Source organism: Gobio gobio (assembly GCF_949357685.1).
Source record: "Gobio gobio genome assembly, chromosome: 2".
Taxonomy (NCBI): domain Eukaryota; kingdom Metazoa; phylum Chordata; class Actinopteri; order Cypriniformes; family Gobionidae; genus Gobio; species Gobio gobio.
In genome coordinates this window covers 6,262,918-6,276,937 of record NC_137098.1, presented here as the reverse complement: position 1 = coordinate 6,276,937, position 14,020 = coordinate 6,262,918, and the positions used below count along the sequence as shown (strand labels likewise).

General features: G+C 32.8%; 2 protein-coding genes across 5 annotated transcripts; both read right to left on the bottom strand.

Moving 5' to 3' along the window:
- Positions 1-1,534: 1,534 nt before the first annotated feature.
- lto1 (LTO1 maturation factor of ABCE1) lies at positions 1,535-7,391 on the bottom strand. Of its 2 annotated transcripts, none has more exons than XM_079844552.1 (5): positions 7,253-7,391; positions 6,999-7,104; positions 5,624-5,694; positions 5,428-5,545; positions 1,535-2,359 (listed from the first exon to the last, which is right to left on the bottom strand). In XM_079844552.1, the coding sequence occupies exons 1-5, from the start codon at positions 7,309-7,311 to the stop codon at positions 2,291-2,293; spliced, it is 423 nt and encodes a 140-aa protein (XP_079700678.1). In that variant the 5' UTR covers positions 7,312-7,391; the 3' UTR covers positions 1,535-2,290. The 2 variants fall into 2 exon arrangements, with proteins under 2 accessions (XP_079700678.1, XP_079700677.1); XM_079844551.1 differs by having other exon boundaries at positions 1,535-2,261.
- A 667-nt stretch (positions 7,392-8,058) lies between these two features.
- On the bottom strand, positions 8,059-13,640 carry fgf19 (fibroblast growth factor 19). 3 transcript variants are annotated; one of them, XM_079841783.1, is made up of 5 exons: positions 13,347-13,625; positions 12,193-12,296; positions 9,788-10,540; positions 8,291-9,232; positions 8,059-8,230 (listed from the first exon to the last, which is right to left on the bottom strand). In XM_079841783.1, the coding sequence occupies exons 1-3, from the start codon at positions 13,549-13,551 to the stop codon at positions 10,253-10,255; spliced, it is 597 nt and encodes a 198-aa protein (XP_079697909.1). In that variant the 5' UTR covers positions 13,552-13,625; the 3' UTR covers positions 8,059-8,230; positions 8,291-9,232; positions 9,788-10,252. The 3 variants fall into 3 exon arrangements, with proteins under 3 accessions (XP_079697909.1, XP_079697910.1, XP_079697908.1); XM_079841784.1 differs by having other exon boundaries at positions 8,291-9,221; XM_079841782.1 differs by having other exon boundaries at positions 8,291-10,540; positions 13,347-13,640.
- Positions 13,641-14,020: the final 380 nt, after the last annotated feature.

The following is a 14,020-nucleotide window of genomic DNA, read 5'->3' as shown; positions in this document are numbered from 1 at the left end:
GAGGGAATTTCATTCTACCAAACGACCCACAAGTGCTGAATCACTACTCATACAGGTCAGTTTATTTGACCAATTAAAATTGTGAGGAAACGCAATGCTGACTGACTTGGGGCCTGTACCAGGATGGTAGTTTAACAAACTCAGGGTTACAGGATTAGTTTTTGTTGGTCCCACGATGCTTTCCCTGAGTTTCTCGGGGTGGATCTCAATCAGCTCCCTAGTTTAGTACTCAGGGCACTGACCAGGGGCCAGTTGCATAAACTAAGCCATTATGTTAAGATCTAGTATGAGCCACTAGCAGTTAGGCAAGTGGCATTCAGTCTTACTTTTCGTATCAAATTAGGCCAGTCTATGTTTTTATGTAACTGATTTTAAAAAGTTATGAACAGTCTTAAAGAAAAAAATGTATGTCTAACTTGTAAGACTAGTCTTAACGGTTTATGCAACCGGCCCCAGGACATAAGTCAATGGGCTGACTCCCTACTCAGTGCCCTGAATACTGAACTAGGGAGCTGATTGAGACGCACCCTCTGGCTTTGATCCTGAGTTTAGGAGTTTAGCTGTGACATCTATAGTGAACAGCCAATCACATTTAGTCATTTGTTTGTATAGCTTTATTTATTGATTTTAAAGCTTATTTGTATGACCTTTATATAGGCAGCTATTTATATTCATTTTAACTTAGTGCCTATTAATGATTGATTAACTAAAATGATACATGTGTAATTGACTAAGGTTATAATAATTGTATAAGTGATATCTAAATCATTCAAAATTTGAATTATTATGAATAAGCATTGTTAAAAGCCAGACACTGTAGTCTTTAAAAACCCTAAAAACAGGGGGAGTGACTTTATTGCATCAGAGGTGTGTCACTTTGCTCACAGCTGAAGCATTAATATTTTTAATGTTTCTGAATGAAGTCTCTTCTGCTCATCAAGCCTGCAATTATATGATCAAAAATACAGAAAAATACAGTAATATTGTGAAATATTATTACTATTTGAAATTATGGTTTTCTACTTTAATATACTTTAAAATATAATTTATTCCTGTGATCAAAGCTGTATTTTCAGCATCATTACACATTTAAATTAATAGTAAAATTCCATCAAATTGAACCGAATAATCTTTACATATTATAACTGACGAATCCTTAATCAATTCCATTAAAAAGTGTAAGGATTATTCAGTTTAATGGAATTTTACTATTAATTGAAATCTGTAAATCTTATTTTAAAAAAGGCTTGAATCATTAATCCAGCAACTCTTAATTATATGATCTTCAAAAATAGATATTAAAATATCTAAAAGGAGAAATAATAAAATGTCAGGCATCTTGAACTAATAAAGGACCAACAACATGTAACATCAACAACACGTATTAATAACAAAAATAATAATTTGTTAAAGTATATTAGTATTATTATTGATAAAATAAACGGAACATAATATAGACAGGCATACAACAAAAATAAGTAACAAATGTGGGTAATTAATATTGAAATAAAGACTTGCCAATTTTACTAATAAGCATTTTTAAAATATACTTTATTATGTCTTTCCATTCAAAATAAAACACAAAAACATTTCCTTTAAAGACATTTTTTTAAATAATAGTCCCTAATTATATAATAATTGTTCCCTAATAGGCATCTCCTGCAAAACTGTCTGTGCTGCTTGTATCCATTGTGGTGTTGTTATTTCCATGACTTTAATTCATTTTAATTCAAAAGTGTCAGTCCTGCTGTACTTACAGTTGACCAGCAGGCGGAGACACACGACTGCCAGAACAATTCTCCAGTTTCACCACAAGATGGAGCTCTTTGAACAGCACTGGCCCTTACAAATGCAGAAATACACTTTGTATGCCATTCTTCTGCATACCGGAAGGGTTAGAAACATAAAATAAAAATATTTTTTCAAGATGGAGTATTCTTTTAAAGACAGTGACTTTGTGGTTTGTCTTGCGTATTAGATTGACTCATAATACCGCTATTGCTATTTCACCCCGTTAAATCTCACTTTAAAACCACCAAACCACTCAAACTCTCCCATTCAGTGTCCAGTATTGAGTGTTAAGAACTGCTGTACGACTCTGGTGAGAGTGAAGCGGTCAGTCCACACCTGTACACACTGCAGGTGAACACCAAACACGAGCGGCGGTCTGCAGATCATCCTCATCAGTCTCAGAAAGACATCCCTGTTGATCCACTCACATATTCTCTGAAGTCCGTCGACAGGTTCAGTAAAGAGCACACCTGTAGAGATGAGATGTGTTAGGAAGATGTCATATTCTCCCAAGGTCTTGTTCTCCATTCTGTCCGCTGATGGAGTTCTGCTTGCTCTGTTGGGGACACTAAACATTCAACTATATTACTGATCAGCTCATTTCAATGATCATAAAGTCATAATTATAAGATAAAATGTCGAAAATATGATTTTAAAAGTCCTCATTATTAGATAAAATGTCAAAAATATGACATGCTAAGTCATAATTATGATAAAATGTTGAAAATATGATTTTAAAAGTCCTCATTATTAGATAAAATGTCAAAAATAAGACATGCTAAGTCATAATTATAAGATAAAATGTTGAACATATGATTTTAAAAGTCCTCCTTATTAGATAAAATGTCAAAAATACGACATGCTAAGTCATAATTATAAGATAAAATGTCAAAAATATGATTTTAAAAGTCCTCATTAGATATAATGTCAAAAATACGACATGCTAAGTCATAATTATGATAAAATGTTGAAAATATGATTTTAAAAGTCCTCATTATTAGATAAAATGTCAAAAATAAGACATGCTAAGTCATAATTATAAGATAAAATGTTGAAAATATGATTTTAAAAGTCCTCATTATTAGATAAAATGTCAAAAATACGACATGTTAAGTCATAATTATAAGATAAAATGTTGAAAATATGATTTTAAAAGTCCTCATTATTAGATAAAATGTCAAAAATAAGACATGCTAAGTCATAATAAGATAAAATGTTGAAAATATGATTTTAAAAGTCCTCATTATTAGATATATGAATATAAAATAAGACATGCTAAGTCATAATTATAAGATAAAATGTTGAAAATATGATTTTAAAAGTCCTCATTATTAGATAAAATGTCAAAAATACGACATGCTAAGTCATAATTATAAGATAAAATGTTGAAAATATGATTTTAAAAGTCCTCATTATTAGATAAAATGTCAAAAATACGACATGTTAAGTCATAATTATAAGATAAAATGTTGAAAATATGATTTTAAAAGTCCTCATTATTAGATAAAATGTCAAAAATACGACATGCTAAATCATAATTATAAGATAAAATGTTGAAAATATGATTTTAAAAGTCCTCCTTATTAGATATATGAATATAAAATATGACATGCTAAGTCATTGTGAGATGAACAGTTGAAATTAGGACTTTAAAAATTCTGAGATAAATGGATTTAAAGTCAAAATTATGACTTAAAAATCTAAATTATGATTAAAAGTCCTAATTATGAGATAAAAAGCTGAAATTAAATTTTAAAAAGTCTAAATTATGACCAAAACACACAATAAGACATTTAAGAGATGAAATCATGCTTGTTATTTTTTTTAAATGCTCTTTTAATTTTTTTGATTCACACTTATAATAATAATAATAATAATAACAATAATAATATTTACATGATTGTTTTCATTTTGTGCAATATTTGTTTTTTACATGCGTCATACAATCAAAAACTTACTTTAGCTTTTCATCTAAAACTAAATGAATTTCCCATCATCTCTGTAAAGCTGCTTTGAAGCATGAAAATAGCTGGAGAAATAAAGCTACAGACTATTAATGACTAAAATGTACAAAAATAAATATAAAAAGCAGTTTGGAAGCATTACTATTTTTAATGTTTCTGAATGAAGTCTCTTCTGCTCATCAAGCCTGCAATTATATGATCAAAAATACAGAAAAATACAGTAATATTGTGAAATATTATTACAATTTAAGATAATGGTTTTCTACTTTAATATATTTTAAAATATAATTTATTCCAGTGATCAAAGCTGTATTTTCAGCATCATTCCTCCAGTCTTCAGTGTCACATGATCCTTTACAAATCATTCTAATACCGGTCATACTTTTTTCAGGAGTCATTGATTATTAAAAAGCTACAGCATAAAATAACAGCATTATTTAAAATCTAAATCATTTTGTAACAATATACACTACCGTTCAGAAATTTGGGGTCAGAAATGTTTTCTTTTTTTTGAAAGAAATAATACTTTTATTTAGCAAGAATGTGTTAAATTGATAAAAAGTGATCACAGGTTCCAAAAAAAATATTAAGCAGCACAACATATGATAATAAAATCATATTAGAATGATTTCTGAAGGATCATGTGACACTGAAGACTGGAGTAATGATGCGGTAAATACAACTTTGATCACAGAAATAAATTATATTTTAAAGTATATTAAAATAGAAAACAATTATTTTAAATTGTAATAATATTTCACAATATTACTGTTTTTACTGTATTTGTAATCATATAAATGCAGGCTTGATGAGCAGAAGAGACTTCTTTAAAAAAACTATTTATTAAACGTGTAACAAAAATTACATTTTTAGGGCCCTATGAATTTTTTCAAATTCCTTATTATTTTTTATCAAAATCTGTGTTTTTTGTTTTAAGTTTTCTGGATTCCTTTTTAATGGTTTAATGAACTTTTAATAATCAAAAAGCATGTCTTATTAATTTTAATCATTGAAACTAATACAATTTAACAAAAATTTATTAAACGTGTAACAAATTTTTTTTGAGTGCCCTATTAATTTTTTTTTCTTTTCTCAAATTCCATTTTCTTTTTCAAATTGTGTGTTTTCATGTCTAATTAATTGAATTCATAAAAACATCAATTTATTAATTTAAAAACAACATTTATTTTTTTCAGATATTAATTAAAAACATTAATTTATCTTTTAATCATATGAAATTAACTTTTTGTCAAACAAAGTTTTAGCCTAATATATTATTAATATTAGTGTTTATATTATTATTATTATTATTACATTGTGACGTAGCTAAATTCTACTGTAAAATATTAGAATGATTTCTGAAGGATCATGTGACACTGAAGACTGGAGTAATAATGCTGAAAATACAGCTTTGATCACAGAAATAAATTATATTTTAAAGTATATTAAAATAGAAAACCATTATTTTAAATTGTAATAATATTTCACAATATTACTGTTTTTACTGTATTTTTAATCATTTAAATGCAGGCTTGATGAGCAGAAGAGACTTCTTTAAAAATAACATTAAAATAGTACTATTTCCAAACTTATATATATATATATATATATATATATATATAATATATATAATCAATTTGAAAAATAAATGCAATATGGTTGGAGAGATTACCTGTCTAAATTTGGCACGCACTCTTTCCATGTCCTCTTGAAGGTTTTCATACTGAGGGTCTTCGTACGGGAAGTTCTGGATCACTCCGATCAAAGACTCCATAGCTTTCAGCCTTTTTCTAGGAGAAACTCTGGAAAGTTAGCAGGGAGATGAGTCTTTTTGTTTGGTTTTGTTTGTTTTGTGCTGCAGAACATACCTTCCTTTAACATCACTGCTGTTCTGAAGGAGACATTTCCACGCAAGAGCAAATCCATAATAAAAAGACACCTGGAAAAATAGGACATCTGCCATTTAATGCATTTACCTTTTCACAGTAACTAAAGTTGATTAAAGTCAGCGTAAAAATTTAATACTTTTAAATTCAATAGACACTAGCGTACAAGTGTTTTAATGTTTTTGAAAGAAGTCTCTTATGCTCACAAAGGCTGCATTTCTTTTTATGATTCAATACAGTAATATTGTGAAATATTAATACAATTTAAAAACTTTTTTATATATTTTAAAATGAAATAAAAAATCAGCAGTGTCGCATGATCCTTCAGAAATCATTCTAATATGCTGATTTGCTGCTAAATTATTGTTGAAACTTGACTATTAATAATGGCTCTTATATTATGATCAGTTATATATTGAAAGCAGTTCTTGTTGCGTAATGTTATTGTGGAAATGTTTATTTTCAGGATTCTTTGATGAATAAGCAGTTCAAAAGAACAGCATTTAATTTAAATAGAATCATTCATAGCATTATAAATTGATATACTGTCACGTTTGATCAATTTAATACATCCTTTTGAATTTAAGTTATTTTAATTGTACTACTTACCCCACATTTTTGAATAGTAGTCTATTAAAATATGATGCAGAAAAAAATGTTTTCATCATTGATAATAATCAGAGATGTTTCTTGAGCAGCAAATCATCATAATTAGAATGATTTCTAAAAAATCATGTGACACTGAAGACTGGAGTAATGATGCTGAAAATACAGGCATGAATTACAAATTAAAATAGAAAATCTATAATAACATTTGCACACTTTTTTACTGCATTCATCAAATAAATGCAGCCTTGTTGAGCACAAGAGACTTCTTTCAAAAACATAAAATTATTCTAAACTTTTGACGGGTAGTAGTGTAGAAATTTTTATGTTATTCAAAAAATTAGGTTTAAAGTCATTTAGATGAATTACTGCTGTCACTCATGTCAACTGCCTGTTCAAAAGTCATTGTAATAATAACACAAGAGAAAAAACCTGACACTGCTTTTCCAGAACAGTCGGTCAACATGAATAGGCTACTGAAAGGATGTGAAAACTGTTACTGCTAGAGTTCTTCTAAATTAAAATTCAGATGATATTTCTTTGATTTAAAGCCACTGAAAATGCCATCGTGTGTGTGTGTGTGTGTGTGTGTGTGTGTGTGTGTGTGTGTGTGTGTGTGTGTGTGTGTGTGTGTGTGTGTGTGTGTGTGTGTGTGTGTGTGTGTGTGTGTGTGTGTGTGTGTGTGTGTGTGTGTGTGTGTGTGTGTGTGTGTGTGTGTGTGTGTGTGTGTGTGTATTAGTCCATATTTCACCTCGGCACTGAGTTTGGCTCCGTGTAGCCGCCCGTGGTTTCGACCCTCGATGGTTCCCTGTCGAGTTCCCTCCGCAAACCCTTCCTGATATCCTTCAACATGAAACCTAAAACAAGAAAGCATTCATAAGACTAAAAACATTAACAGTGACAGCCACTGGCTCAACTAACCCCCACTGACACACTGAACAACTGAAACCAAAACACCATCACGTGACGCACAGTTTGTGTGTTTATGTTTATCGTTGACTTTACCTGTTATCGGCCATGATAATGGAGTCGAATAAATCATCGCTAGTGGACACAAAAGCCATTTTTTACATAAAACGAGTTGGTTATCTATACCAAAGTCTTTTCTCTGGCTAATTTCTGGAATCGCTCTTCTTCGTTCTAGTTGCCCGGATGTTGGTATTATTGATCATGTGACTGAACCACGGCGCCATCTTCTGGAAGGGAAGCTAAGCTATAGCATATGGTTCATATCACAATGTTTAACAAAATAAAAGATGTCATCATATACAGATTCGTAGCTTATTCTGCGAGGACCAAAACACTGTTTTTGGGCGTGTCTGTCAATCAAATAGGTAAACTATTAATTTCCTTACTCTTCTTTGATTTTGAAGAAATGTCTTATCATGTAAACAAACTATTCTTGCTGTAGTTATTGATTTGAGTTCTTCAAAATAATGTTTTTTGGGACATGCTAGCATGCTAGTTCTCAGAAAATCAGTTGAGAAATCATCAGTTGAGGGAAGACATTTGGTCTCATATTCAACTGTGTTCTTTATGGGATAGTAAAGGCCTATATCTGACCCCACTGGGAAAATTACGTATAATTAAGTCACAAAACTATAATAGTACTACCACTTATTACATTCAGAATAGGTGAAAACAATCAAGAGTATAAAATGTGTCAACATATTTCACTTAATATACACCGATCGGGTATAACATTATGTTATGTTAAAACAACAGGTGAAGTGAATAACACTGATTTTCTCTTCATGAGTGTACCCGGAATTGGGCTTCAAATCCTTAATTGTGGAAAATGTGAATTGTTTATGGACATTTTCATTTATTTTGTTTGTAGACAGATAAAGGCATTAGACTACATCACAAGAAAACATCCCATTTTAGCCGTACAGCAAAAGTGAAAAACTATAGTTTACCCTACAATAAAAAAATATAGATGAACTTACTTCTAAAACAATTCAAGTCATTAATACACGTACTCTGTGTGCTTGCAGAAGACACCACATTATATATATAGTGATAAGCAACATTACAGCATACAGAGAGATCGCTGGGGTATCTCTTTTGTGGCTGGTATTTCTCTCGTATAGTCTCTATATATACATGGGCTCTTTAATCTTCCAATTGAGTTGAATAAGACACTTTTGTTTAAATTACATTTAAAGGGATAGTTCACCAAGAAATTAACATTTATTCAGTCTCATATTGTTGTGTGAACATAAGGGAAGATATTTTGAAGAATGCCATAACCAGGTAGCCATTTACTTCCATAGTGTATGGGGGGAACACAATGGAAGGCAATGGGTTTGGTCATCAACATTCTTCAAAATATCTCCTTTTGTGTTCAACAGAAGAAAGAAACTCATACAGGTTTGGAACAACATGAGTTTGAGTAAATGATGACAAAATGTTCATTTTATGGTGAACTATCCCCTTTAACACCATTATCTCAAAATGCAATTTGCCAGTAGAGGGAGCCACAACATTACAAAAGCCTTTCAGGCCCACAAATCTTCACAATATCCATCATCAGTATTTTGTGAAAGTAATCATGCAGTCAACAGTATCAAGAAAAAAAAAATCTTGGTACACTAGAAGAAAAAAAAAGTAAGCCTTTTTTAAGATTTACGCATTTCAATTAATAGTAATATTCCATCAAATTGAATTGAATATTCCTTACATATCTCAATTGAAGAATCCATCATCAATTATTCAATTAAAATATGTACAGATTATTACATTTCCTTTACTGGAATTGTACTAATTGAAAAGAGAGGCTTAACAAGTGTACAAGATATAAGATATAAACACGTCTTGATAATGTAAGAGGAAGATATGATCCTTATATTTAAGAATTAAAAACCTTTGTCTTAGTTGTGATTTCCGGTACATTTTCGACACATGCATTTGTTAGAAAACCAGGTAACACTTTACAATATGGTGCACTAATATGCATTCATTTAATGTATGACTCATGAAGAACTAACCCATTTATTAATGATCCCTGCAGCAACTAATGAACATTATATGTGATTAATAGATTAAGTAATATATGAATTGTTATTAGTTAAATGTGTCATGTTAATTCCCTAATAACATATTATATTAACTAATAATGTAAATTAACGTGTTAATTACCATAACGGGTCGAAGCCATGCATTTCAACTTCTAGTTGTCTGCTTTAATTCATTATTAGCTGACGATTTGCAAAGGTATCATTATGTTATGGCTTTAATTGTTGAGGCACATGACTGTTAACTATTCAAAATTAATTCAAAACCCATAACCACAATGACATTTTGTGTCAATAGTCATGTGCCTCAACAAGCAAAGTCATAGCATAAATCGTTAACACCTTAATTTACATTATTAGTTAATATAATATGTTATTAGGGAATTAGCACAATATGACACATTTAATGAATAGCAATTCATACTTAATCTATTAATCATATAGAATGTTCATTAGTTGCTGATGCAGTGATCATTAATTAATGGTTTAGTTCTTCATGAGTCATACATTAGCTCTTGTTTACCTGTGCATTAGTTAGAATTAATGCATATTAGTGCACCCGTATTGTACCGAAAACCATTGAACCACTTTTAGCATGCAAGTAATTACATTTCACAGTAATTTAGGCTTTAAACCAGTGTTCAGAAAGAACAAATAACTGTATAACAAAGAATACAAAAATATATAAAATATGTTTTTACAGTGCATTAATACTGTATTTAACTATAACATTTGAAACAATAATTAGACAAACAAACAAAAATAGAAAAATAAATAAATTCATGCACCGTTATGGTATTTCTTACAACAAACCTCAACATTTGGAGTGATTTTTGTTTGTTTGCTGTCACTACATTTTGTCCTGTGACTTGTCCAGTGCACTTTCTGAAAGTCTGGCCCCTGTGCTGTGGTTCATGGCAGGACGGATTCTGTTTTTTGACCTCGGGGTCGTTTCCTCTGAGAACATCCACAAGTGATTGTTCGCTCCTCATCTTTTGTTGAAACTGGGACTCTGGATCACTATTTTAGAGCTCTTTCCAAACAGGTCCATGCTGTCTATTTGCAGGCCGAACCGATGGTCCTGTTCGGCGTGGACGGGAGAGCGCTGTTCCCTGGGTTCCTGAGAAAGTGTGTTAACCATGGGCAGGAACTGGGATGCTGCAGTCCCTTCGCTACCCAGATTCACAAGGAATCCATATTCGCTCGAGATGTAGATGTTGTAGCCATCTGGCAGGATGCGTTCCACAAAAGAGCAGTCCTCCTTAGAGTAAGTGTGCTGCCAAACAAAACAAACGGCAAAAACAATTCGTTTTTTGTGCATAGGATCACAATATGGAAGTATCATCGACCTGCCCTGCCCTGCTTGTGTTTTAAGTTTTTTTGATAGCTGTTTGCACACCACATGGAGAGGCCAAGGTTGTTATTGCTGTTTCTTTTCAATGAGGTTTTAGCTATGCAAACATACTCCGCCATGGGCAAAGGTTGCTGCTGTGACACCACTCGTATTTGGACAGAATCATTTTTTGTATGTTCTGTTCATTCAAGCAAATTCAAGCACTACTTTGCACTGTTCATAATTTGTGATCACACATTACAAACATCTGTTCAGTAGGATATTTACTCAAACTCATTCATGTTTAGCGTTGTTGGTCGTGTCCGAAAATAATGTTGGGTTTTAACGTCAGATGGGAGGAACGACCCATGACCAGAACATAATGTCGATAAAGCTAGATGTCTGTGGCGAAATCGGCTTGTCTACACTTCCTCAGTCATAGAGGGCATCCCGAGGTGACCTTAGCACAACAAGGTTATCTCTGATGAATGTGTGTAGTTTTATTATGATTGGTGGCAGAGTGCCAAAGCTGCACTCTCTACACTGTAAAAAAAAAAAAAAAAACAAAGTTGAGAAAACTTAAAAGTTTAAGGCAACCAGCTGCAGAACATTTTTGAGTTTTCTCAACTTGGGGTCAATTAGTTGTACAAACGTTTTTCATGTTAAATAGTTGAATAAACTTTAAAAGCTGAATTTGTCATACAAAACATAAGTTGGATTTTTTACAGTGTAAGAATAAAATTATTGTAATATGCATGTCATTGTTCTAAAGGGAGAAAATCTAAAAAAAATTCTACCTGTTTTTGAAATATTGGATTTTAGACAGACAGGAATTTAAATCGTGCATGAATCAATTGTGTGGCGAAAATTGTAAAAGTGTCTGATTTTTATTAGGTTCCAATTCTGTAAGTGCATGCATGTGTCAAACAAAACAAAACAAAAACAACAACCTTCCCAGACAGCAACACAGTGTCAGATCCGGCCCACATCTGGTACACATGGATCCCACACGGTCCAGATGTGGCCCAGAGCTGGGCCAACACGTCTGGGCTATGGCAGGTTCACACAGAAAGTTTAAAATTTGAACTTCTTTTAACTTGAGCGCCGCATTTTTAGAATGCAGTCATGCGTCAGACGCAAGCCACCAACTATTAAAGACATCCATAGCGTGTGTTTACATTGAAAACAATTGAAAAACAATAGAAAAGTTAAATAGAACCGACCGCCAACCAGTGTTCATAGGGATGCACGATATATCGTCACCATATCGGTATCGTCATATATGTTAATTTTTTGTTGTTGTTGTTAATTCGATATCAGCCTGATAGGAAAATTTGTCCGATACGATAAATAATGTATTATTTCCTTCAGCTGGGGCACAGCAGATGCGCACTGTTCACCATGATGGTTTTGAATTGCTTGAAATATAATAAAAAAAAAAAAAAAAGGAAAATATAGTTGCAAGTGCAAGTCTGTCATATAGGCTAGGCTAAAACGGCATCCCTATCAAATAGTGTTCTATGGGTAGATATGCTTCTAAATAGAACTGTTACAAATAAAGAAAGTATTATCCTACATCTGATAGTCAAACCTACCGATCCATACAGTTTTCCCCTTCTGTCCATGCAGAGAAATCTGGAGCTTGCGACTCCTTTAATGGCAACACTGCCCGTGTCCACCGGCTGAATCTCAACCAAACCTTTAGGAAACAAAATACGATTTTATGGAATGCAATAAAAGTAAAGATTCATTTTTTGTTGTTGCTGAAAATCAGATTTTACACATTATTGGTCGGCTCAGAGAAATTTGACATGAATGCCGATAGGCATCGAAGTTGCAGTTGTGGTGCTGATATTTGCATCAAATGCAGAAAATGCATAGTGCATGTTGCAGAAATGAATATAATAATGCATGCACTCTAAGAAAAAAAGGTTCTATATGGCACCAAAAAATGGTTCTTGGCTCGTAACCTTTTTAAGTGCTATATAGCACCAATTGTGGTGGTTCTTCAGCGGTTCTTCACCGGTTCTTTGACTAAGGTGCTATATAGCACCGCTACCATATACAGAACATGTTAAGATATGGTGCTATAGCACCAAAAGTGGTTCCTCTATGATTACGACGAAGAACCATTTAAGGTGCCACATAGAACCTGTTTTTTTAGAGTGTGAGTGAATGGCACGACGTGAGTTTTGTTTGGATCTATTAGTGAAAATCGATTTTTTTTTTTCCTTTAAAAAAATACTGTAATAAATGCAATTCATAGAAAGAAATGACTCGAGTAGGCTACACCTTTTCTATGGAAAAAAAAATCCCCTTTTTGATTGAAGGTTTAAAGTCAAACGTGGTGTGCATGCAGTGGTCTAAAGAAGAAAAGTCTCATTGAATGGCTGAAAAGATATGTATTTTTAATATCACATATTGCATACATTTTGTTCGGGTCAAATGGACTAACCCTAAACATTTCACGACGCAATATAGATATATAGGCTAATTCATATATAACTTCTATTTAATATACTGTGTTGAAAAGTGTGTAGCCCACACCTTTTGACTTGATGGTTATGCCACTTGACATTTCGAGCTTTTTTTAATAGCTAATAATAGGCTAATAAACTTCATCGTCGCACGTGCTTTATTTTTAAAAGATGTCTCCTCTTTGTCATCTCGGACATCCTCCTTTGTCATTGACCCATGTTTGAGAAGCCCTGAGATGAACCTGCCAGAGATGTGAGCAGCTGTCACTTACTGTCCGAGCTCTGCATGCGCGACCCGCTGATCTCTCCGTGTGTGTTGATCTGCAGATGGAAGCCGCGTCGGGCCGCGTACAGGTGTCGGAACCGGACCGCTTCTCCCCAGTCATTTGCCAAATGTGGACCAGAGTCCGGCAACGGGAGGCTCTCCACGCCGATGCCACTTCCACACACAGTGACAAAGAGTAAGAGGAGCATCATTAAGTGTTATCTGTGATAGTCTTGTTCTGCATATGAAGCCTGCACACGCTATCTCCTTTGTATTGCTCTGTTTTGGCGCAAAGCTCTGCGACTGGCCTTTAAATTGTCCTCTTATCAGATCAATCGATAAGCATTTCCCCCTTTGGCAGTTCTGAGAACAAGGTAGGCCTAACTCACCCCCGCTGGACATCCAACAGACGATGAAGACTGACTAAATGATCAAAATGCATCCTGTTATTGTTGCATTATGATGCGTCTTTCGTGCATAACTAATGCACACCATTTTATTTGAAAATAATCCTGCTTATATTTGAGTGTGCATATCGAACTGCGTTTGATGTAATAATTATACAAAAAGAAAAGTTTAAAAATAGGCCTATTACATTGTTGCATATTAATAATGTAAGTTAGCGACATTGGTGATATGACTATTTGTTGCCATGTAATCTTTTCCCATGTGAAAATATGA

Coding starts and splice junctions, on each gene's coding strand:
- fgf19 (XM_079841782.1), bottom strand. CDS start 13,551: ATGATGCTCCTCTTACTCTTTGTCACTGTGTGTGGAAGTGGCATCGGC. Junction 12,297..13,346: donor GCGCATGCAGAGCTCGGACA/GTAAGTGACAGC, acceptor TGTTTCCTAAAG/GTTTGGTTGAGATTCAGCCG. Junction 10,541..12,192: donor GGGGAAAACTGTATGGATCG/GTAGGTTTGACT, acceptor TTTGTTTGGCAG/CACACTTACTCTAAGGAGGA.
- lto1 (XM_079844551.1), bottom strand. CDS start 7,311: ATGGCTTTTGTGTCCACTAGCGATGATTTATTCGACTCCATTATCATG. Junction 5,546..5,623: donor AGCAGTGATGTTAAAGGAAG/GTATGTTCTGCA, acceptor AGTTTCTCCTAG/AAAAAGGCTGAAAGCTATGG. Junction 2,262..5,427: donor TGCGTGCCAAATTTAGACAG/GTAATCTCTCCA, acceptor TCATCTCTACAG/GTGTGCTCTTTACTGAACCT.